Genomic DNA, 24991 nt, shown 5'->3' with positions numbered 1-24991 from the left:
ATCTTCTTTAGAAGCCCCTCTCAAGAAACACAGATGAGGACGCAACGATAAAGAGGAAAGAAACGAGAAGGAAATCAAGAAAGATTTCAAGAATAAAAGAGGACGAATGAGAGACAGGAGAGTGTCGGAAGTGGCAATAAAGCGAGAGAAAATTTAATGGGAGAGACAAAGTAGTAAGAGAGAAGGAGGTAATGTTAATGCAGTGCAGCCTGCAGGTTGTGCTCCCTCTGCACCACTTGTGAACACTCCTGGCTGTGGTGAGCACTCGCTCTTTTATATCAGCCTCCTGCTGCTACTGTAAAAGGAGACACCGAAGACTTTTGTGTGAATGTATTTGTTTGTGTGTGAGCGTTTGACTGTGTGCGCATTCGTGTCTGCGGTTCGTTTGTTTGGAAGCCTATAACAAACTGTCATGCTGGCTCTTGATTTGTATGGATAAAAGAAGCCATAATGAGCCCCATGATGTGAGCGATTTAGCATTCAAAACAAGCTGCCATGTCTGTCAATCACAGGAACTTTCTAGTCTCTCTGTGACGTTTGCCTTAAAGTTCTGAACACTAAATTGACAGACATGCACAGGCGCCCTACAACGGCATCTGTTAAACATTTCCAATCCTCTTGTCTGCTGAAAATAATCATGTCCTCCGCTGCTGCCGCCGCTGCAGGTTCCGCATGGCACACAAGTGTGAAATTGCTGAGTAGATTATGTGAGTGCTGTGATGCCAGCAGCTGGTTCATCTTTACAGGTCAGTCCAGATCAAACATGACTGATAATGTGTGCAGCGGTGCCATTTCTCCCCATGTTTGCTCATCTGGGCAAATATTACACGTCTTTAATTTCTTTGGAAAAATTTATTGATACAAATCTACTATAAAAGATTATACAGATCATTGTCTTTGTACATATACACTCGTATATTTGTTTAAAATTAGACTTAAAACATGTACGCTAACAAAGTGACTTTTCATTGTTGCAGTCTATGATCTCTGAGAAAAAAAACCCTTTTTATTTAAAAAAATTAAGCTAATAGTATTATAAATAGATGCATTATTGACACATAATTGAAGTTTAGCCTTGGCTTGACCCATTCGCAGCTCTCAGCTAGGCGATCAAGGAGCCAATACCACGCCTCACTGCCCTCTGTCAATACACCTGCTCTGACCTATTGGCTCAGATGAAGAAAGGAGCAGATCCACTGCGTCGGCAGCCTCCTCCCTTCTCCCCCGTGTTCTCATTAGATCAACTCTATTAAACTTCTTATGCATCCATTCTCTGCAGGTTGGGGGCTTTGAAACAATCGTGTATCCCAGCCAGTGGTTGGTACTCTGGTAAATTTGCGTATAGAAGTTGTTGAAGGCGCTGGAAGGATTGCTTTCTTCTTGTCACTTATAAGCAAAAAGGTGTTTATTGTAAAATTGTGCAGCATTTCTTACCACGCAGTGACTGTAAACGGAAAATAAATATGTTTGTGACTGCATTAAAGGAATTGTTTAACATTTTGGTGCTGTCTGGCTGTGAACTGAAGAGCTCAATACCACTCTTTTTTTAAAAAGTGTACAGTGATCAGAAGCTGCAGCCAGTTAGATTAGCTTCACATAGAGACTAATAAACATCTTAATTGGCTAGTTTGATTCTGTCCCAAAAAAAGCTACAAAATTTGTGTTCAATTTAATCGAAATGCTTTACCTTATATAAAATAAGCGCACTATAACTTCTATTATGAGATAAATTGCTTATTTTTTTATATTTGTGTAAGAATATACTGAATTAAGGAAATAAGCCATAATGTCTTAACTGTTCAGCTTAAACTCGACAAAGTTAAGTCAGATCCTCTGGACGATTTCTTTTTTTGTTGTTGAAACGTTTCGTCCTTCATCCAAAGGACTTCATCAGTCCAAGAAGCCACAACAAAAACTCAGTTCCACAAGCAGCACACTCACATAGTGGACCAACCAGTTTGATGGTGATAAGATGGTTTCTGGAGTCAGCCCTCTCCCCCGTCTTACTATGTGCGTGTGCTGCTTGTGGGACTGAGTTTGAAGTCCTATGGATGAAAGACGAAGCGTTTCAACAACAAAAAAAAGAAACCGTCCAGAGGCCCTGACTTAACTTTGCTGGATTTTTAACCCGGATTATTGGGCATGAACTTGATGTTCAGCTTAAACTGCTTTTAAGTAGGGATGCACAATATTGGATTTTTGGCCGATGTTCGATATGCCGATATGTTAAAACTTATTTGGCCAATAACCGATACAAATACCGATATTTTATGTACTTTCCTTTGTCAGAACATAGCCCTCTTATTTAGGCTTATTTGCTACAAAAAATGTGTAACAGCTGTAAGAGCTGGTGACATATATTCAGTAACAGCCATATGATATGCTTAGCACTTTAACTTCAATTAAATGAAAAGTATTAAATGTTATTTATTAGCATTAGTCATTGTGGAGGCTTGTTCCAGGTTCCTAGCTGCAGTAAGGTTACGTCAGAAAAATATCTCTGACTAGGTAGCGAGGCTCACCGTAGTCCACAAATCTTTGGAATCCGACATCCTCAATGGATAAAAAAAACTTGCACACCACTGACATTTTGACTTTTCCTCTCTGCTGTGATCAGATCAGGTAGGTGTGTGTGATGTCATCATGTGGTGATGCCGCTGCAGGCATCCTTGTCACTGGGTTGTCGTACAAAAACAGCGTCTTTTATATCGGTGAGTTATTTTGATGGAATGTCCGATATTGAACTTTAACACTAATATCGGCCAATACCATGCCTATAATGTTGTGCATCCCTACTTTTAAGTGTATTTTTTGAAGACTGAACTGTGTTTTTGCATTGTATTATTTTCCAGTGGTACTGATCAACACTTTGGTCCTGTATGGTTGTTTAAAGTGCTTTATAAATAAAGTTGGATTGGACTGATCACCTCGTCTTTTCGTTCCCCAAAATGACAAAAAGGGCCCTTTGGAATTATGTTGCTCTTTGTGCCTATGTTCTTTCATTCTTTAGAAAAAAAAAAAAACATGGCTTAAGCCCGGTTGATTTGGGTTTTGTGTTGTGCGCCGGGTCTGAAGTATCACTCAGGAGTTGAGTTGAGGCGAGCGGGGCTGTGCGGCACGGTGAGGGCTGACGTGTCAGTCACGTCCACTGTCGTCACTCCCATCTTCTTCAGGGAACGCTCGTCTGTCACAGAGATGGAGCGAAAGAACGCAGGTCGGGAGGGAACCTGGGAGCCTGAGATGGAGAGACGGATATTTCCTTTACGTTTATGACAGAGCAAGTGTATTTCATACTTTGCATATAAATCAGACTGAAAATGAACAAACCAAATATGGTGGAAAGAAGAAAATCTTCAAAATAAGACGAAATTAATGCCTCCTTTGGGTTTCTAATGTATTAAGAATCCTTAAGATCTGTGTCATGCACTTCAGCTCCCATTAGTTTAATCCTTTATTAGTATTCAGTTCATGCAGCCAGCTCCTTATTAGATTCTCTCGAGTAAATGACATCCATTTACTTTTATTACAGCAGATGAATGAAATGAAAACTACGGTATTTCTCAGTCTGTGCAGGGCTGGACGCTGTGGCAGCTTTTGGCCTGTAGGGGGTCACGGCAGTGCAGGAGCTGCAGCAGGTTGAGCAATGACTGCAGATTGGTTGCAGCTTGATGTCTCTCATCATCACACACAGAGGGAGCGGGGGAAAGAGAGCACAGGCTCAAGATGGCACAGACCATATGGGGATTTGTACTTTAGATTTCTCTCACACGCTGCTGAGGTTCGACAGACAAACCAGCAGGGGGCAGGGTGCCCACGCACACACATGCACGCCGTACATATGTGCCCAAACCCACCAGGTCTGACATTTACAGCTAAGTGCTGCAATGTCTGGTTGTTTATGTTCAGCGGGCTGGTGATAGGGCGTGCAGCAGGTGGCTGCATTACACTGGTTCTCAGAACATAGGAGCAGCATTATCACTACACAAATCACCACATCTCCAATGTGCACACACTCGCACACTACATCTGTCTCTCTGTTGTGTTTTTCTGGGCACACACTCTCTGTTTGTCCCTCCTCGCTGCTCGTTGTTGTGAAATGCCTTTACATTTTTCTCACACAGATGTTCTCCGACCATTTGGGTACTTGTAGGGCACTGTGAGCGCACTAATGGTCCAACCTGCTCTCTGGCTATTCGTTCGTACAATTTAGCCGTTTCTTTTTACTATAAATGAGTAAAGATGTGTGAATTTCTGCTTTCCCTGCCTTCACTCCTGTTTTTTTTTTTTAAATTTTATGGTGAACTCGAATGCAAAGATAATTAGTGGGGCACAAATATACATTTCAGACCTGCTGCTCCTTTTATCTACGCCTCATTGCTGCCGCTGCCTTCACCTCCACCTCCCTCTCTCTCTCTGCTGCTCACCCATGCAGCTGTCCCTCTCTCTCCTCCTCTCTCCTCCTATCCTCTGAGGCTTTTCAGTACAATGCAGGTCAGGCGCTGCAACCTCACCTGCGTCAATCTGAGTGGATGTAACTTTGCTGTTGGTCGTCTCTTGCATGTTTTTCTCGTACTCTCTCACGTCTTTCAAGCTCAGCCCTGTGGGGAAAGCAGAGTACAAGCAGACATGTGCAGAAAGCATCAAACAGAGTGGAAAATATGGGCTTGATTTCACAGATGTCAAAGTCAATTTTTTTTTTTACATTCTTTATATTCTCAATTTGGTTTTGTAGAATCTAAAGTGGTGCTTTTGACCCACCGTGCCACTCGTCAAGCCATGCCACCGCCTGCCTGTGGGCAACCAGAAGAATGTCTTTGATAATCTGAGATTAGAAACGGAACAAGAACATGTCAAGAACTGAAGTATGATTAAAAGCGCACCGCTGTTGTGTGTGTGAAATGCTGCATTTCAATGATTTGGCCATTAGAGTCAAAGTTTGTGAAATTGTTTTGATATAATTGGTTATGCCCATCAAAAGTGTTATCTAAATGAAGCAAACACTTTTGTTCACGCTTCGTTGCAGGTTTCATGTGTGAGAAATGACGTTTTTCTTAGAAGTGAAACAGCGAACGCCCTGAGACGCAGTGCAGAGGTCATTAGAGACTCGCCGCCCTCGCTGTGTTAGTAATTAAGCTAATGTCCGGAAATTAATGTGGTGATGATTTATTTGTGTCAGCATGCCACAAAAGGCAAGCTGGAGTCGTTAGAAACAATCTGCATCAAATGAGGATTGTCATTTTGTCCTCGAACCAGCTTCCTCACATCAACACGGCAAAAGGTGAAAGAAAAACTCACTTTGTGCACAAAGTCCTCCGTCCTGGTCTGGAAGCCGTACACCTCGAAGCTGCACTGCACTCTCTTATAGGAGCACATGATGGGGTTGTGGTGGTCTCTCCAGCCCTCCTTCAGAGGCCCTCGGTTGGTTTTACTTGAGCGCCAGCGGCTCAGGTCCTTAACAGAGCAGAAACTGAAGCTGACTCTGCAGAAACGGCAGCTCTGTATGGATGTCTGTGCATGTGCTGCGAGCTTGTCTTTGTACAAGGATGAGTTTTGACATTCATGTGGAGGTGTCAGCAGGTTGTTGCTCAACACAACCCTGAAGAGGAATGTATGCGATTGTACACATTATGCACTTGTAACCAAAGGGTGTTTTGGTATTTTACATTTTCAATAAATATCAGGTGTTTTTTTTAGACACGTTTTTGCTTGTAAGTGCATTCCCGTGTGCTTGTACGCATCCCCGCTAAGTGCCTGTGTGCATCCTTTTTTTCCTTTTTGCACACAAACCTGTGAATTCACCTTTGTTGCTAAGGGCTTGCAGGCACTAAGGAAGTGTGAAATCTTGGATGAGACGGAACGAAAAAAGGAAAAGAGGCTGAGTCGTGTTTTCTGTTCAGCGGGGGGAAAACCTAAAGCCATTAAGGATTTTGGTGTAGTGGATTATAATTTCTGTGTCCACATGCTTATACACTATAAACCTTTAAAGAAGTGTTTAATGTCTGTGTGCTGATTTTATTGACCTGGAGTAAGGACATAACGCTGGGAATCCAGATGAGTTGTTTTTAAATCAAGCTGTAACAAATTTCAGTTTTATGTTTTCTGTCATAAATGATGAAACGCCGCATAAAAACAGGATCCGCTGTGTTTACATTTATATTTATGTGATAATTAAAATAATATGTGCAGCAGCAGTTGTGGTGGAGAGCATCACAGGTGCTAATGAGGGTGTTTTTGGACTGCCTTAAAGCATTTTTTTTTCTACAAACTGAATATTTTTAAAGCAATACTAAGATCATTCACAGTGGAGTTACCATAGATTGAGAAGATACAAACAATTAATATCTAACCTGTTATACATAGCTCTTCAGTTTGGAGAAATTGTTTATTACTGAGCTGATTGATGGGCAGTTTTTCCACACTGAGACTCTTCAAACAACCATCTACAACAGGTAAGATATTATTTGTTTATATCTTTTCTGCAGAACCACAGTTTAAAAGAGCTACTCTATTGCTTTACTGTAATCATGCACATTTTACTCATACAATGGTGTTTTTTCTGTGCGTATGTGCTGCTTTTTGTGTTTTAATAGTGTCTCACATACCTCTGATTCTATTTTGTGCTTTTCTGGAATAGGGTCACTGAGGATATCCAGGAAACTCACATTTTCAGCTGGAGTTGGCGTGTCCCCAAATACCTATGTCCAAAACAGATGGGGGGGGGGGGGGGGGGGGATCATTCATTGTAATGACAGCTGACGCACAACCACCCATACACACATGGACTCTTCACTCAGCGGAGAGCAGGATAAGAGTAGATGAGTAACTGTGGAGAAAACTGAGGTCACACACCATAACACCCCCCCACTACTGTATATCCCACCCTGGGGCCCTCAGAGGAAATCACACTGGAGCAAACAGATGAGAGAACAGATAGAGAAGAGGGGATGAGGGTAAAAACAACACAAATGTAAGAGGGATATTAAAGAGATGGAAAAAGAGGTGCTATGAGTTTTCCTCATGAGTATGGTGTGAAAATGGATAAAAACTGCACTTTTACCTGACCTTGTACAAAATTTGTTGTAATGCCACACACATTGTTTATTTCACAGTAGCTAGCAACTAAGGTACACCAGGCGTAACAGCTTGCTTTGCACTGTTACCTTGTTGTGTCTAAACCAATGTCCTGCATGTTCGTACGTTGCATTAGCTGCAGGGATTGTGATGCCTTTCACTGTGTATCCTGGGTATCAAACAGGCAACTTTTCCACAGGTTTTCAATGGGATAGATATAACCTGTTCTGTTAAAATACTCAATTCAGTCATCTATTGAAAACGTTACCAAGAAATTCAAGTGAAATCAAAATGTGAATGTAACCCATAAAAAGACCTTCTCTGTTTTTGCATGGATAATGACACAGATGGTTAGTACTGCTGCCTTGTAGTAAGAAAGTCCTGGGCTTGACCCCGCCTAGGAACTTTCTGCTTGGAGAGTGTGTTGAAAAGACATCTAAAATGTCTTAGAGTAGACATTTACAGACAATCGTGCTAAATTTGGTGTAAAACTTAAAGTTTAGCAGACGTAAAAATTGATTTGGACGTCAAATAGATACAGTCTCATTAGCAGAGACGGACTAACCACACAGAGGTTCAAACTCCTACTTTTTGCGTTGCTAGTGCTTTTGCCTCCTGCTGAGCAAATCAGCTACACAAGACACTTCTACAATTAAGGCATTCTGCAATCTGTATGTGGTGTTTTCAAACTTTAATGTGTCAATTATGCCAAAAAGTCTTGATTTTCTTTTACAAATGGAAGTTTAGGTCCTTCTTTTATTAGGTATTTTGCTAGGAGCACATGATATCCTATATTGTTACTTATTGCTACATTGTTTTATAATATATACTACTGACCTCTTGCCCAGGTCATCCTGGTAAGATATCTTGATCTAATGTTTTTTTATTTGGTTAGATAAAGGTTAAATATGGTTTGTTGTTTCTGCGACTAATTATGAAAAGTTATATTTTTTCATCTGCAAACAAAATCTTTTTCTTTTGGCTGTTCTCTCTTCAGGGCTCGCCACAGCGAGTCATCCTCCTCCATCTCAGGATTGATTGATCTCACTCTGTCCTCACTCCAACTACCTCCATGTCCTCTCTAACTGCATCCATATATCTCCTCTTTGTTATTTTCCTGCAGATGCATTTCTAACATCCTTCTACCAATATACCCACTGTCCCTCCTCTGGACATGTCCAAACCATCTCAGTCTGGTTTCTCTAACTTTATCTCCCAGTTGTTCAACCAGTGCCGTACCTCTGATGATCTCATTCCTAATCTTATCCATCCTTGTCACTCCTAAGGAGAATCTCAACATCTTCATTTCTTCCACTTCCAGTTCTTTCTCCTGTCTTTTTATCAATGCCACTGTCTTTAGACCATACAACATAGCTGGTCTCACCCCTCTTGTAAACCATCTGCAAGTAAAATAGAAATGTCTAAATATTTTCATTCAACCTTTATTTAGACAGGTAAATCCCATTGAGCCTCGAGAACTCATTTACAAGAGAGACCTGAAAATGTGTCTTCAAACTAACCATGATTTTTTTTTCCCTTTTCAACATGTTGATGTTTTGATTGAATTTTGATGATTTTAAAAAGTGGGGACAATAGCCATTGAAAGTACAACTCAATATTTTCAAGTTGGTCTGTAATCTTGATTGGTGTTCATTGACACATGTCAAATAATTTCCATACTTGAGTTGCTTTTTCATGTTTCCTTTTGTTTGTGTCTTGCATAAATTAAGTAACAAGTACAAAACTGTGGTTTAAATGTGGTCTAAATTTAGCTGGAAAAAAAAAATCAGGATTACCGGTACATGAGGGTTATCACTAAATTAAAAGTGAAAAACACAAATTTCACTGAGTGGGGAATGTTTTCTGCAAGCTTTATCACAAAGTCATGAATTGTAGGGAAATACTACCACCTCTGCAGGGATATTTGGGAAACAATACAAACAAAGGCCATCTTAGCACCAACATAACTGTTTAATTCCACTTTGGAGTAGGTGGTTGGAGGAGAATCGGTTTTGTTTGGCGTTTCCTCAGACTGATGAAGCCCTTTGGTTGGAGGGCGAAACGTCTCAGCACAAAAAAAAGAAACCATCCAGATGACCTGATTGAATGATGTTGGATTTTATACCTGGGTTATTGAGCATGGACAATACAAACAAACAAAAAAATATTCTCCGGGTTCTAATTGTAATTTTAGTTCCTGCTGTGTAAACTTGTCGAGTTCCTTCAAATGTTCCTAGTTTGTGAGCAAAGTTTATTCAATAAAGATCCCACTATAGCAACTTAATCAGAAAATATTTCCTATGGAGACATAAAAATAAACTGAAGCAAATAGAACATTTGATTTGTAATTCTCAAGGAACCAAAAATGTGATTTGATATATCTTTGAACCTGCTGCATGTGAGAAAGAGATTACTTCAATATTTCCAACATGCATGCTTTGAAAAAAGCTGGCATGTCAGGGTCATTCATAATGTTTCTTTAATGACCTTAAATTGCAGGTTTGCAAATACTGAAGTGAGTGCAAACCTGCAGTGGCATGGAACAATTTTAGCAGCGTTTCTCTCAACGTGCAGCACCATTTGAATTCTGACATGTTGGGTCTTGTTTCTTGTCTTTCCTTGATTACATCGTTTAAACTCAGGGACCAGATAGACCTGCATTTGCTTGTGAATCTCTGAGTATGTTTATGTGCAGTGGCTGTGCATCGAGTGCAGCATGGCAGCAATGATCAGCACCCTGCACATCTGGTTAATAGATCTGCCAATAGTGCATTTTGTGCTTTGCTTGTTTTCCTTGTAATGGCCACATCAATTTGATGAACGTTTTTTCGTGGCGCTGCAGAGAAAATTGCAATTCCTCTCTTTCCCCTTTGTCTATCTCACCTTCTTCCCCCCTTCTTTAATCACTCTTGTCTTTTTCCACCTCTCGCTTGGGCCCATACTCACATTGTTGTTACTGCCGTTGTTGTTTTCGAACCTCGTCTCAATGCGAATGCTGAACCGGGGGACGAACGATACCTACAGACAGGAGTAATGAATAAATAAATAAAAGGGAAAAAAGAGCTGAAATACAGAAAGCAAAGTCAGTGCGCAGATTAAATCCACTGATGCTGGAAAGAGGTGCTGTTGCTTTCATGCAAAGTAAATGATGTGTGAGAATACTTACTGAGTACTCTGCAATACCAAGGACATGCAATATGAAAAGGGAGAAACAGCATTTGTTACTCAATTGCAAGAGCATGAAATTGCAGCTGCACATTCAACACAAGCCAACCACAGCTCAACTCGCACACGTTCAATATTAAATGGCACTTGTAAAATCACTATGTGCATGCATTTAGATATTTATAGTTTACCCAACAAGTAGTGACCCACAAATACCTGTAATGGTATATGGGTAGAAGTTCCAGGCCTTTTCTGTCACATAGAAGAATCGTGGGACAAAAGCTTTGATCCAAGATGGAAGTTTACTGAAAGCAGAAGAAAAGGTAGAATTTCAGAGTGAGTTAAGGTATAGGAGAGCAGGAGGGAGATTATAGAAGTTTTATTGTACCATTTATAGCTGGATTACCTGTAGGCTTCTTTCATCACAGTGATCATTTGTATGACTCATTCTCAGTTACATCTGTGGTGATAAACTATTTCCGTGGCTTCAAAGTCGGAACAGAACTGAAGTTCAATAGTCTGTGTACCCATGTGTCTGTTTCTGTAGTCCTTATTAACAAGGACCAAGTGTCCCACAAGTGCTCATATATTAGAAAAATCCTCCAGAGTGAGAGTGTCTTCATTTCCTCAAGTGTTTATTTAAAGGGTAGACCTTGGGTTTATGGTAGTAATTGGAATAAGACTTGAGGTTGTATCAGGGTAATAAGTGGGGCTATCCCAAGGCTAGGAAATGAGTTGAGAGAATTCTGGTTATTTTAGATACATATTTCATAATAAAGAGTTTTACATTAAGAAGAAATAAAATACATCTTTTCAGCAGAGTGGCATGAAAAATGCACTTACGCATACAATATCAAGCTTAAAATGACAATTCGGTGTTTTGAAAACGCGTTTGTTTTGTACCTTACCGCTTGCAGTTAGGGTTTTAATTTTGATTTAATAGTTTGCTCTTGACCAATTTGACAAGCTAATCATGAGTCCAAGACCAAAGTGGATTGCTGCCATCTTCAGATCAGATCAGATAAGAATTATTCGCCACCTTTCCACAGAACACGACTACTATAGAACATGGATGAAAAACCTTAAAAAATAAGGAGGCGCATCATATTTTTTGTATTTAAACTTGTTATTTTTGTGGCTTGGGATGCAAAGACAAGCTTAAAACTAATCTTATGTGTCAGTTTAATATGTAACAACTTCCTATTAGCTTAGATCAGGGTAATACTTTCAGTGCTTATCAAGTGGAAATAGATTGACATAAATGTCTACATGTATTTTTGTCACCGTGCTTTAAGAAAAACAACGGTGCTTGTGCCTAAAGATTAAAACAAGCACATAATTTGAGATAAAGCGGTGAGAAAATAGATTAGATTAGCAAGAGTGACATTTTGTTCTGATAGGCTGTTAATTTGTTACTAAACTGCTGTTGTCAATCATAACTGGAAGCACGGAGTATAAAAAGCCTAAATGACATGTGCTGCCCTGAGCAATGCTTTTGAGTTGACAGACTATAAATGGCGTGATAATCAAGATAATTTTATACCCCCAGCTCCCTTAGCTTTTTATTAAGTTCAGTCGTGACAAAAATCTCTATCTAATCAACAATGTTTCAAATTGTGACTTTGCCAAGAAAGGAACACAAAATAAGGAAAACTAAACATGGCTTTGGTGCAAAATGTCCATGAACTTACAGAAATATTGTTGCAAAATGATTTCTACTTCTGGAAAGTTGCCTCAAGTGTTGTTAGGCCTTGGCTAACGGTGAAAATATGCAACCAGAGCAGAGTAGATCACCCTCTTGCCTAGGGATGAACCATTTTGGAAAATATTCTAATTTCGATTTTTTTTACCTCAGTATTGCAATTGCAATTTAATATGCCATTATTTTTCATTGTCTTCTTCTTGAGTATTTTTCAACGAACACAATCAATAAATCAATCTCTTTCAGTTGCAAACAACTCCACTGTTTTCAGCTCTGCTTCAGCTCTGTTTCTGCATTTTTTTTGTGTACCTCCGGTATAGCAACTTGGCTAAAATGTGTGTGTGAGGACATTCTGCACCGCTTATCCACTTGGTTTACCAAAGCTGTAAACCCAGGCTTGGTCACAATATTAATGGACATCATGTCTTTCGCTATGAACTCCGTTATTGCTCGAGTTATTTCCGCGTGCTGTTTCGAATTATGTTCATACGGAGTAATAGCTTCGAACAGTTGGGTCAGTGATCCCTGTCGGCTGGTACTTTGCTTACTTGAAGCTGAGACGCTGGCCGTTGGCATTCTAGCCATGCAACCATCGTAAATGGTTTTGTGGTGTTTTTTAAGTGTTGATTAAGATTTGTGGTGTTACCTTGAGAGGTAGCAAGAAAAAAAAACAAAACCTTGAGAGGTAGCGGCAAGGCAGGTTCTGCACAATATGTCGTTGTGTAGCATCTTCTTTTTTATAGTCAATATAGATAATGTAGACTTTTCCCACTACCTGCTCTGCGTTGCTCCACTCACTCGCAAGTCACGTAACCAGATCACATGACCAGTAAAATTGCAGCCTTTGTGATTAGGAAATCTTCTTTTATCATATCGCACACGATATTATTGCAAATGCAATGAATTGTTCAGCCCTACTCCTGCTCTTTTTCTGCTGATTTCATTTAGATCACTTTTGTTCAAAACGGTCTGATGGTGATTTTAGACCTGGTATCGCGATCTCGACACTTTCAAAGTCGTTTGCTTCCTTTTTTGGTGTAATTAAAAGTCTGAGTGGAGGAGTTAAAATTGTTATTATGCCTCTGAGCAGAAAAGGGAGGTAGTCACAGAGATGAGTTTGTGAGTGAGATGCCAGCTTCATATTACACACATAGTTGTGGGATGGGGTCAGTTTGATGGATTCATGTGTGAAGAACCAAAGGCAGCTTAGAGAGAAGGGTTCATCCTTGCAGTCATAACCTGAAACATTCATGTCAAATGCTAAAGTCTATATTTTAGCATTTGGCTGCCAACATCTCAGTCTTGTTGAGCCAGAGGTGCCCATAACCCGAGGGTTGAGCTGGAGAGTAATAGTAGTTATTAGAATTGTAATTGGACAAGAATTATACATTTATAGAATTGCTTATAAATGACTACCAGTATAAAAGTCAAAATGAGTAAATCTAGCTCTTCACACCATTAAGATCCTTAAGAAAAAAATAAATTACTGCTATTTAATGTAAAAGGGTATATATTTTGAGGCATTGTGCTATTAATGCTAAACGTGTTTTGAAGTCAGCATAGTATGCTCATCATTTGCTGCTTCATACACTTGCAGAAGGACTGTGTCTATCTGAGACTTATTTAAAATAATAATTATACCAAAAATAAAAAAAATATATACAAAATTTTGTCCAGACTGGGAAAAGTGGGGGAACCAAAACAGTGGCAGACATATTTTCTGGTGATTTGCAACACATGCATAGTATAATGTGTGTTCAACATAATGGTACTTCCTCCAGTTATTTAACAGTCAACAATGGCGTATCACAAGGCTCAGTCTTAGGACCCACCCTCTTTATAATCTACATACATAATGTAGGTAAAAACATCCCTGATGCATCCATACATTTCTATGCTGACAACACAGTTGCTTATTGTCGAGCTAAAACAGTTAAGGCTTTCCAGCTTTTGAAATCTGCATTTAACATCATCCAGTCTGATTTGTTCCACCTCAAACTTGTTCTAAATGCCGACAAAACCAAAGGGATGCTTTGTTCAAATAGGAAGTTGGTCCCAGCAGTTCTTCCTCAGATTTTATCCTCAAATGATGTCCCAATTGAGTTTGTTGATTCCTATAAATATTTGGGTATCTTGGTCGACTCGCATCTCTCTTTAAAGCTCCATGTGGAAAACTTGGTAAAGAAACTGAAAGTTAAACTGGGTTTCTTTTTCAGAAACAGATCCTAACCCTGAATGCTAGAAAATGCCTTGTATCTGTGACTTTCCTTCCCTCAATTGATTACGGTGACATTATTTACATGAACGCTCCTACAAGAACCCTGCAGATGTTGGATGTTGTCTATCATGGTGCACTAAGATTCATAACTGGCTGTGATTATCGTACCCACCACTGCACCCTGTATTCACTGGTTAACTGGACATCATTAACTTCATACAGACTCTCTCACTGGTACATTTTATCTTTAAATCACTTCTTGGTCTGCTGCCTTCATACATCTCCTCCTACATGTCTCTGCGTGAGTGCAGCTACAGCGTGCGCTCTCAGGACATTATTACCTGCAGTGTTCCCTCAGTGCGGACTGAACTTGGCAAAAGGGCCTTCTCCTACTCTGCTCCTGTTTCCTGGAATATCTTGCAAAAGACTTGAAGCTCTCGACCTTGACCTCTAAGTGCCTTTAAGAATCTGTTGGACTCCTGGCAGGGACCAATGCAGACATGCTCCTGTTTTTAGTTTTCTAAATTCGCCTTAGAATCTAGCTGTTTTTTGTTACTTTTATTTTTTTAGCCATCCTATTAAATTTTTTTTTTTGTATGATCAGGTCTCTCTTGTAAATGAGTCCTCGAGGCTCAATGGGATTTACCTGTCTAAATAAAGGTTGAATGAATGAATAATAAAGGGTAAATGAAAAATGTATTTAATTTCTTCTCTGTATTCGTCACAAAACAGAAAAAAAAAAAAATTGTACAAGCACACATCAGTGGACCTACAGAGTACATTCTGACCCTGGATTAAAATAAAACAGGAAAACAGAGCAACTAAAGACTTTGCCTCCCAGCACCCTTTTATTTAAACTCACTAATAAACTTGTTACAGTTGATTTCTTAAATTAGTAAGAATAAACATTTAGTTTTCTTTTCTGGCTGCTGCTCTCAGACGACAAAAAAATACATAAAAGTAACTCCTCTGCCCACGTGTTTATGTATGGATAAGTAAATTATAATATAATCTCACACTTTAACAGTGGTTTTGTCTACTTGCGGTTGTGATTAGGATTATTACCGTAAAGCCTCTTTAATGAGTTGAAACCCTCAGAAATAATATGATTTAGTTTTTTTATTTAAATATTTCGTGCTAATGTTTTGTTTTTGATCATTTTCACTTTTTCTGCACATGGTTTAAATAGGCTCTGACTGCTGACAGAAACATTTTCCTCTCTGCAAAGGAAAATAATGAGAAGCTGAAAACTTTCCTATCATCCTGCAATTACCGCCATCGGGATGACGCGGACGTTTTCCTCCCAGCTGTGTTTACACAATTAGAGCACTTAAAGGTTTACTGGCTTGTGAGCTCAGGGAACAATAACATATTTCGCTGTTGCTTCACAATAAAAGACTTTGACGTATTTCAGATTAAAGGTACTTGGACTTTGGATTTAGGCTGCTTACAGTGCTCAGTGGGTACTGCTGTGTTGAAACGATGTTTTATTGCTCGTCACTAACTTGGAAGTACAAGACGTAAAGCTTTAGAGCGAGGGAAGAGGCTAAAGATCGAACAGCATCGGTTATTGTAATGTTTGAACTGACAAGCTCGGACTGGGGCTGTAAATCGTGCAGCAGCACAGTCGTTAAATTTTACCTGCTGAGGTAGATTCTCTTCTCGGTCACCTGTCCGGGGCCGTGCTGAGGGTGAATGTCCGGCTCATTCTTCACCACCTCCACCCCCTCTCCCCCACCGCTCTGCTCACAGCAGTGCTTACTAATCATGTAGAGCTGCCCGATCCGGTACTGGAACCCAATAAGAGGTTTGTGGTGGGAAAATATGAAAAGAGAGGGAGAAAAGAAACGTGCTTAGAAACCATGATTCACAAAACAAACATCATCATCATCAAGATGGCATCCCAGCTTTCATGGAATTGACATTCAAAGTTTCTTTGTCTCGACGCCTGTAATGTTTATTTGCAAAATAAGAACGATTTTAAACGTGACAAACTTTTAACCGCCCATTTTTCCTTATTTAAATCAAAACACTGCTATGAAGTTCAATTTTCCCAGATGTTCAGCAGCTGCAGACTGTAAAGCTGCAGGAGGAAGTTGTGGAAAGTACATTTATAAAGTGCTGCGTTCAGCACAGTTAACAGGCAGATTGTACCTTTCAGTGCAACTGTGCACTTTGACAGCTTTTGTCACCATAGTGTTTTTGAAGATGAGTAACTACAGTAAAAGCTGGGGGGGGGGGGTTGAGCAACATCAAGGTGAACTTAATGCTTCATCTTGTTACAGTGCAATATTTTGCAGAAAAACCTTGGATCCTGGCATTCTTGCGGTAGTTTCTTTGACTCATATTATCCATTTTAACACTGCTGCTAACCCAGCACCCCCTTCCTCCCGACCCCTCTTCCACCAGTGCTGACCAACATTCCCACAATAGAACAATGTGCGCCTAGAAAACTTCTTAAAACCTTTAGGAAGGGCACCAACTTCCCCCAAATTCTAAGGGATGGAGCACCAGGGACAAGCACGATCCAAATAAACCTCCCACAAAACCTGAAGATTCTCCTGTGCCAGACCCCACAGGACATCCCCAGATGTTCACTTTGCACAGGCAGACCCCCTGAGGGACGGATTAGAGATGCTGTGATGGAAAGAGGAGGACCAAAGTCATGTATTACTGATACCACAAATAAGCATTTTTAGGATTTAAAACTTTTGTTTTTACTAGATTATTTCAAAATATAACAGTACTGATTGTAAATATGCAGAGTACTTCATTAGCTACAGCAAGGACCAGCTGCTTTGCGTTAGGTGTCTAACATTAGGAGTCCTCGCCACTTGTGCCTCTATATATTTTCACCCATTCTTGCTCAGTCAGTTGTAGCAGCTCGTCAGAGTAAACTTTAGTTATTTAATCAATAAAAATAAATAAAAAAACAACAAAACTAAACACAGTAAAGCCACTCGAGGCAGCTTTGAGATTTTGTGCTAATAAGACTGAATCAACTTGACATTTAAACAGAGATATACATTTAAAAATGTCAAACTGGACTTTCTCAAACAGGATAAGAAGGCATGGGAAAAAATGTCTTGTCATATCAAATGTAGTTAATTATCAACAATAAATTGTCCCTAGGTGTGAGTGAGAGAGTGAATGGTTGTCTCGTTTGTCTCTATGTGTCCCTGTGATGGACTTGAGACCTGTCCAGGATGTCCCCGCCTCTTGCACAGTGACTGCTGGACATGGGCACCAGTGACCCCTGTGACCCGAAAAGGAAGAAGCGGGTAAAAGATAACGGATGGATGGATTTTTTTTTTTTCACTTGAGAAAATTACTACAAACTAGTGCTGTCAATCGATTAAAAATTTAGTCAGATTAATCACTATATACTTTGTAAGCTTGAAATGTAAATATGCAGGTTTTCATAAAATGTTGAAGAAAATATTTCTTTGTCTCAAACCAAACCGTCTTCCAGGTTTTCGTACTTAGCAAGGTTTGCAGAAGTCATTTTGTTTCAAACATTAATTTATAAATGTCAACTCATATGTCTCATTAAGTGTTATTCATGTGATGAAAACATGTAACCCTTCTTCTTCTTCTTTTGATTTTATTGACAGTTGGCAAACTAATTTAAGTGCATTACTGCCCCCACTAGACTGGAAGGTGGATCTGGAGAAAAACCAGGCAACCTTCCACAGGATATAGGCCTTTATAGGTCAAAATAAGTAATGCGATTAATCTGCATTATGTAATATTAATGTGAATCTTTTTAGATTAATCGCATATGTTAACAGGCTAACGTTGACAGCCCTACTACAAACACAAGACCCTATGGGGAAGTAGAAGGAAAAAAATGCCATCGCTACAAGATCAGCCATATTCGCTGAGTTTCGGTGTAGTCTTGACAGACACTCAGCTGTGTTTGTCTTTCATTTTTTAGACTGGCACTTGCTTCATGCGAGAAATAAAACCCAAAAGGGTCCATACCAGGGTTTTAAAGTTTAATGCAGCCAGTAGGGGTGAATGTGTGGTGGCTTAATGAGGGGGATGGAACTTTGTTCTCAGCTCCAGCTCCAGTTGGAGCCTGATACTGATGAGGCTGCAGTATTTTCTTGTACAGGGTCTAAAGAGGACGAGGCCTTTAGGCACCGAAGGAGGTCCTCACTGCACTCAGTCTGACACAGTACTGTATACGGCATTTTAAGATACAGTATATATAACGTCTTCAAACAAAAATCCTTAATCTTTGCACTAATTCAATTTTCAGGCCCATATTTATTTTCCTAATCTTCTCTCAGCTGTTCCACAGTGAGTCATCCTCCTCCATCTCACTCTGTCCTCTGCATCCTCTGTCCTCACCCCAGCTACCGCCATGTCCTCTCTAACTGCACCCATACATCTCCTCTTTGTCTTTTTCCTGGCAGCTGCATTTCTAGCATCCTTCTACCAGTATACCCACTGTCTCTCCTCTGGACATGTCCAAACCATCTCAGTCTGGTCTCTCTAACTTTATCTCCCAGTTCATCTGTGCTGCACCTCTGATGATCTCATTCCTAATCATATCCATCCTTGGAGAACCTCAACATCTTCATTTCTGCCACTACCAGTTCTGTCTCCTGTCTTTTTGTCAATGCCACTGTCTCCAGACCATACAACATAGCTGGTCGCTGTCTTGTAAACCTTTCCTTTGATCTTTGCCGACACCCTTTTGTCACAAATGCCTCCTGAAACTTTTCTCCATCCACTCCATCCATGCATGGACACTCCTCTTTACCACACTTTTCCTGGACAGTGGACCCTAAGTACTTGAAGTCCTGCACCTTTGTGACCTCTGCACATTTTAGCCCCACTGTTCTAATTTTCTCCCAAACTTTTATTGCTTAAAAAGTGTAAACCAGTAGCTGAACTCATTTTTATGTTATTGAATAAACAGTTAACTTAAGCGAATAACATGATTAACTACTGGAATTAAACTGCTCTGCTGATGCCTTTGAAATCTAATTTATTTTGTTGGCCAATATTGATTAGTGTGGTGCTAAATGCACAATTTTAATTAAAAGCAACAACAAAGAAAAAAGACAAGGGCAGACATCTTCATGCCATCCTTCACTGCTGACACCATGCGACACTCCTCCTTGTTCAAATTACAGTGGAGTGTCAACATTCAGTGTTTACCTGTTGGGTATTCATTGACCTTAATGCATCAACGTGATGTGCGCTTTAATGCCGTGATGAGATACCACAGCATTGAGGTCCTCCTACACTTGTTATGAATCTTTTTTTGTTTTGTTTGTTTTCTAATTTGGACACTTGCAGAAAGTTTAAATAGACTTTTCTGTCCTTGAATCACCATCATGGACTGAACTGCTGCCATGAGTCACAGACTGACAGTTTTGACCTGTCAGCTTATATTTCTTCCTATTGTTTTTTAAAGACCAGTCAGAAAAGCACCAGACTTGTCATAAATTTTAGAAATGTGTAAATATAGCTCATCATATCAAGAGAAACTTTGTGTCAGTGGGACAGGAAGTAAACGAGATAAATTTATACTTCTGCTCACTTTTAACTAAAGCTTTTCACCCAGCATTTTTAAATGTGCTAAGCGGCTTATGTTATGCTTAAACTACTCATTTTGCTAGAAATTAACCATCGGACACTCCACTAGCCATTCTGCAAGATTTTTTTAAAAAGTTGTTTTCAGTCCAGTTATTCTGATAACAGTATCTGACCATTTTCAGAGAAATCCTATTTTGCGTTTGAAGTTGACTTTATGAAAAGTTGAGCTGTAAAATCAAAAACTACTGTTGTTTACAGATAAAATCACTTTTTAAACTGAATCTGTAGGCAACTTTTTCTAGCAGCTTGTTGCCAATGTACAATCTATTTATTTATTTAGATATTCATCTAAATAAATAATACATACAATACAAACATACAATAAATCAATTGAATCACATGATAAAATTATTGACCTCATTTTCATTTATCAGTTTTATCGTTTCTTTGTGTGTCTCTTTCTACTGAAGACACTGGATGACTGGTTTTTGTATTTTGCTTTGTGTGTTACCTCTTGTTCTGTCTGTACAGCACTTTGGTTGGCCTTGTCGCTGTTTTAAGTGCTCTATAAATAAAATGGTATGGTAAAAGGCTCAACTCCGGTGCTCTTCACTGATCCCTCCCTTTCTCCTTTCTCTTTAAAATCTGTTTTAACCATCTGAAATTGCATTTTTGGATCGTTAAAAGCAGCTAAGCTAAAAGGCCAACCTCAGGGAAAAACTTCCGTCTTGTCGAAACTGTTGAAAATTCATGGTTGAAACCCATCCCTTCATGTAAAAAGTTGTTTTTCTCTACAAAAAGAAGCTGAGAACTTGTTTACTGATTTTTTTTTATTAAAAGCTTTGTGTGACAAATGCTATGCTAAAGAGCTCAAATCACACCGAGCGTCCGCCATTATGAGAACTGGAATAAAGGAAAGAGAGACGACCCATGTCATGCCAAGAGGCCTCCCTCCCATTTTTCTTAGAGACACGCTGCTCGCTCCCTCACTATCCATCCTTCTGTTCAAACAGTCTTGTACTGCCATCCAGTGGTCAAAAAATATATTACACAAAAATTAACCAACATTTCTTCTTAAATTTGACAATTATTACTAATTATTGTCAAATTTCAAACAATATTATCGTTTATCGCAATAATTTCTGCGACAATTAATCGCCCAGCAAAATTTGTTATCGTGACAGGCCTAACTGTAATAATTGCAACTCAACAAATGATCAAATATTAATATTAAATGATTAATATTAAATGACTACATGAGCTGAAATCCTGTAAATATTGAAAAATTTAAAACAATTTTATAATTTTAATTTTAGGGAAGAAATCTGTCAGTCTGAGAATAAATAAAAATAAAATAAAATGTATGTTAATTTATTCTCTGCAAAGGACATCCTGAGCTTTTTTTAAATTTTAATATACCCGTCAGCCTCTCTACACTGAAATGACATGACTTCAGAATGCCACCGGGCTTGAGAATCTAGAGGGTGCAGGTTAAAGATAAATTTAAAGAAAATTTTACATGAAGTCATGTGTATAGGTCTTCCTTTCGTTTTGAACTTGCGTTTTTTTTTATACATTCAATGGTTCAAACCGACTAACTCGAGGCGGTCAAAGCTACTTTCTACTAGCTGCTGATATATACTGTATGCTTGCTAGCTAGCTATTCTGCGACTAAATCATGGACGACGCTTTGAGATTAAGACACCGTTACCATACCATACCACTTTATTTATAAAGCACTTAAAACAGCTACAAGGCCAACCAAAGTGTATTGAGCCTCATGCCATGAATGTATTCAGTAATATTTTGGGGGTGGGGGTGTTAATAAAATAACTGCGCTTGCACATACAGCTAATGAATCAGAGAGCACTGAATATCACTTTATGTTTAATAAACCAACAAAAACTAACCTTGAATGTGTCTCATTGAGTGACATATATGCTATGCTTGGTTGTAATACAGCAGGATCCCCCAACCATCTCCTATATTTATTGGCTTTTTGGTCGTAAATTTAATTCGAGGTGGCATTAAAAGGTCTTAAAAAGTCTTAAAATTGACTTGCTGACACCAGCTGATACCCCTTATGTATCTTATCAGGTCCGGATCCACTGGTTTGGTGCATTGTTTCCAGTTTTCTTAAGGCAAGACAGTTACTGATGATGTTCATCTGTTTTTAGGACGGGCACTTCTTTTGTTCACCTCTTGTTCAATTTCCTCACGTTCATACTGTCATGATCCAAGACTAAAAGCAAGTTAAAGAACAACCAAAGGCCAAAAGAAAAATTAAAGTTCAGAGAATAGTTGATCTAGACCACTTGATAGGAAAAGATCTGGCTCATTAGAAGCAAACTGTAAATAAATGAGAAGAAGTTTAACACTTAAGCTCAGTATTTAATGCGGCTTTTGACAGCAGAACAATACTTGGTTATACTTTGAGGGGGTTCACAAGTCACATGTCTGCAGCTTTTTAAAAACATCCTGCACACACTTCCAGTAAAGATGGAATCAGGTTTGTTTAACCTGAACAACCACTTTAAGAGTTTTTACTGATGATTAGACAACTAAGAAACACATATAGTGACACAGGGACATTTTTGAAGATGCTTTTCATACTTTGAAAACTGATTAAAAGCGGAGCATTTTAATTACTTTCTCAGTGCGAGCCAGTAAATTTTCAGAGAATGATTGATAACATTTTATAGACACTTCAGATTATTGTGTGAATACAGGTTGGAAGATGAATTATGCGCCTCTACATCTGTCCTCCGCTAACAGACTTGAGTATCTATGGATCATTGTCTTGCCCGAGGACATGTTTAGTTATTGCCGGGAGGAGGTGAAGAATGAACCATCCACCTGGCTGACACCCCCACCCCCCACCCGCTACTGTTACCTGTGAGCTCTACTCATAGCAGATAAAACAGCACGGGACATTTCTTAACTCTGAACTGCTGTGTCGTATTAGAGTAGTGCTCCTGGATATCTCACCGCTAAAGATTGACACAATTGTCCTTTAAAGCAGGGCGCTGGTTGAAACGGTGGTAAACGGTTTTGAACGAGGTATCCATTTTCATTTGATGCATCCTCGAAGTAAGCTGCATTCGAACTTGCACCACATTCAGGCAAAAGGGGATTTGCTGCAGACTCAAGTTTATGCGTGCCCTGTACTGATACTGCGAATCCCATTCTGGACCGCTATTTGTCACTGTCATTGTTGTGGTAACAGATAGAGGTGAGGGGAAGGTGGCGCTGGAAGAGGTGGAGGTGTGCACAGGAGGGGGATGAGGACATTCCTTTTGAAGGACACCTGAGGGAATAACTCCCTCCTTGCCTTTTTCCTCTAACAGGATCTGTTTGTGTATTAAACTGCAGGCCTTTGTTTGTGCTCAGGTTTTCCACAGCTGGAACCAGTCCGACTAGTTCGTGAGCTGCAAAAAAAATAAAAAAATCACTGAGGGAAGTGGAAAAGCAGACGCACGAGGAGGCATATTATGCACAAAAGAGTGCACAATAAAGAGCAAGGATACCGGTCAGGCTTTTTGCGTTGGTTCTGTTTGATTGTCAGTGATCATATCTGCAGAGGACGCCTCACGAAAGTGCCAAAACTTCCACAGAGCAGCTAAAGAAAGTGTGTGCGTGCGCCTTTGAAACTTTTTTTTTTTTAAATCAATGCATCAAGATTGCAAGTTATAAAAGACATGTCCAAGGGTGTGTTTGTGTGAGCGTGGGAAAGGCAAACACACTTACCTCTTCCACCGTCAGTGGCATACATATGCGATACTCTTTCATCAACATGGTGCTGCAACTTGGACGTGGAGAAACTTTGCTCGAGTTTGTTTACCTCAGCTGTCTCACTCGTATAGTAGACTTGCTCAGGCATGCAACCTCATGCAACCACTGTGACCTCTTTTCAGCCGCTCTCCTTTCCCCTTGTTGTGCTGATCTCAGTGGTCCGTGGAGTCAGGTCCCGTTCTCTCTGTCAATGAGTATCTGCTGTTTTCTTACTTCCCTCGCTCCTCAGAGGCTCGTCTCTGCTTTTTGTTTCTCTTCCTCAATTAATCTTTCAGACTCGACTCTTAACAGCCATCTCTCCCTTTCCCTTTCCTGCCTTTAGTTGCTCTCTGTGATAGTTCCCCCTCTACTTTCAGTTTGCTTTTTTTTGTTGTAGTGAAAAAAATAAAAGCAGTACAGCTGAAGTAAAAATGAAACCGTTTACTGTTCCTTCTGCCCCCTGTATGGGCTTTGTCTAATTCCTCCTCGTGAAACTATATAGTGCTCCTCCTCTCTTAACCCTCCACTGCTTTCAGTTCCTCACAAATTCTTTTCTGTTTCCCTCCTTATCTCTTTTTTTCCCTGCCATTTGTTGTATCCACTCCCCGCCCTCTGCACTTTAGTACCTCTTTACATGTGCCACCTCCCTTCCTTTTGTGTTTTTTTTTTCTTTTTTAAATGCAGTCAACAGTATTCTTACTGTAACTTGCAGCAGGAGTTTTGTTTCTTGAACAATCTCAGTTTGGCGAAACAGTTTAGTTTTTATGGGATTGACGAGTCCTGAACGGTGCCAAGATCACAGTGGATTTATGCTGTGTCAAAACACCTCTAGTCTTACAAATAAAGCTGCTCAAACACTAGTTTATAAACCATTTGCAGCATTTAGTTGTAGCACTTCTTGTGTAGCTTGGAGGGACTTCTGGCCAGACTGTCGTACAACCCAGATTCTGAAAAAGTTGAGATGTTGTACTATAAATAAAAACAAAACGCAATGATGTGCAGCTCTCATAACCCCGTAATCTGGACTGAGTTTAGTAAATTTATGAAATGTTTAAACCAGGGGTAATCCTAGAATCTGACTTCCAGGGGTGTTCAGCCCCCAGTGCTGACAAATGGCTCTTGGCTTGAACAACATGGTGGCCATTGGCATCAGAAGCATTAATGTGGGGGTGGGGGGCACACTGGCGGTAGGGGGGTCTGGGGGTCCTCCCCCATAAAATTTTGAATAAAGTAGATGCCATTTCTTGCATTCTGGTGTATTTTAACGGGTTGTTAAACATGTACGTTTACCTACATAAATAAACAATTGATTTAACCATTTTAGAGAGCATGACACAACAAGAAGTAGCGCTAAGCTAGCAGCATGCAGTATAGTTGCTCTAGCTAAGATGCTACAGATGTAGCACTCTGCTTTACATTACACTACCTAATAAATGCTTTGTATAAAATCAGTTTAGTGTTAACTGATCATAACAAATAAAGACTAAACTTATGTAACCAGAAGTTGCACC

General features: G+C 39.7%; 1 protein-coding gene across 2 annotated transcripts; it reads right to left on the bottom strand.

Annotated features, from left to right (window-relative positions):
- Positions 1 to 2777: 2777 nt before the first annotated feature.
- Positions 2778 to 24594, bottom strand: pitpnc1b (phosphatidylinositol transfer protein cytoplasmic 1b). 2 transcript variants are annotated; one of them, XM_037676882.1, is made up of 10 exons: positions 23457 to 24594; positions 15798 to 15946; positions 10453 to 10541; positions 10238 to 10245; positions 10018 to 10089; positions 6603 to 6695; positions 5296 to 5451; positions 4759 to 4822; positions 4485 to 4598; positions 2778 to 3235 (listed from the first exon to the last, which is right to left on the bottom strand). In XM_037676882.1, exons 1-10 carry the CDS (start codon positions 23502 to 23504, stop codon positions 3078 to 3080), a joined length of 951 nt encoding a protein of 316 aa, XP_037532810.1. In that variant the 5' UTR covers positions 23505 to 24594; the 3' UTR covers positions 2778 to 3077. The 2 variants fall into 2 exon arrangements, with proteins under 2 accessions (XP_037532810.1, XP_037532809.1); XM_037676881.1 differs by having other exon boundaries at positions 4512 to 4598.
- Positions 24595 to 24991: the final 397 nt, after the last annotated feature.

This window comes from Nematolebias whitei, chromosome 5, assembly GCF_014905685.2.
Source record: "Nematolebias whitei isolate Nwh7 chromosome 5, NemWhi1, whole genome shotgun sequence".
Taxonomy (NCBI): domain Eukaryota; kingdom Metazoa; phylum Chordata; class Actinopteri; order Cyprinodontiformes; family Rivulidae; genus Nematolebias; species Nematolebias whitei.
The sequence above is the reverse complement of the archived record's forward strand: the minus strand, read 5'-3'. Positions and strand labels throughout refer to the sequence as shown.

Coding starts and splice junctions, on each gene's coding strand:
- pitpnc1b (XM_037676882.1), bottom strand. CDS start 23,504: ATGTTGATGAAAGAGTATCGCATATGTATGCCACTGACGGTGGAAGAG. Junction 10,542..15,797: donor AAGAGAATCTACCTCAGCAG/GTAAAATTTAAC, acceptor TTCTGCTTTCAG/TAAACTTCCATCTTGGATCA. Junction 4,823..5,295: donor CGGAGGACTTTGTGCACAAA/GTGAGTTTTTCT, acceptor TTCTAATCTCAG/ATTATCAAAGACATTCTTCT.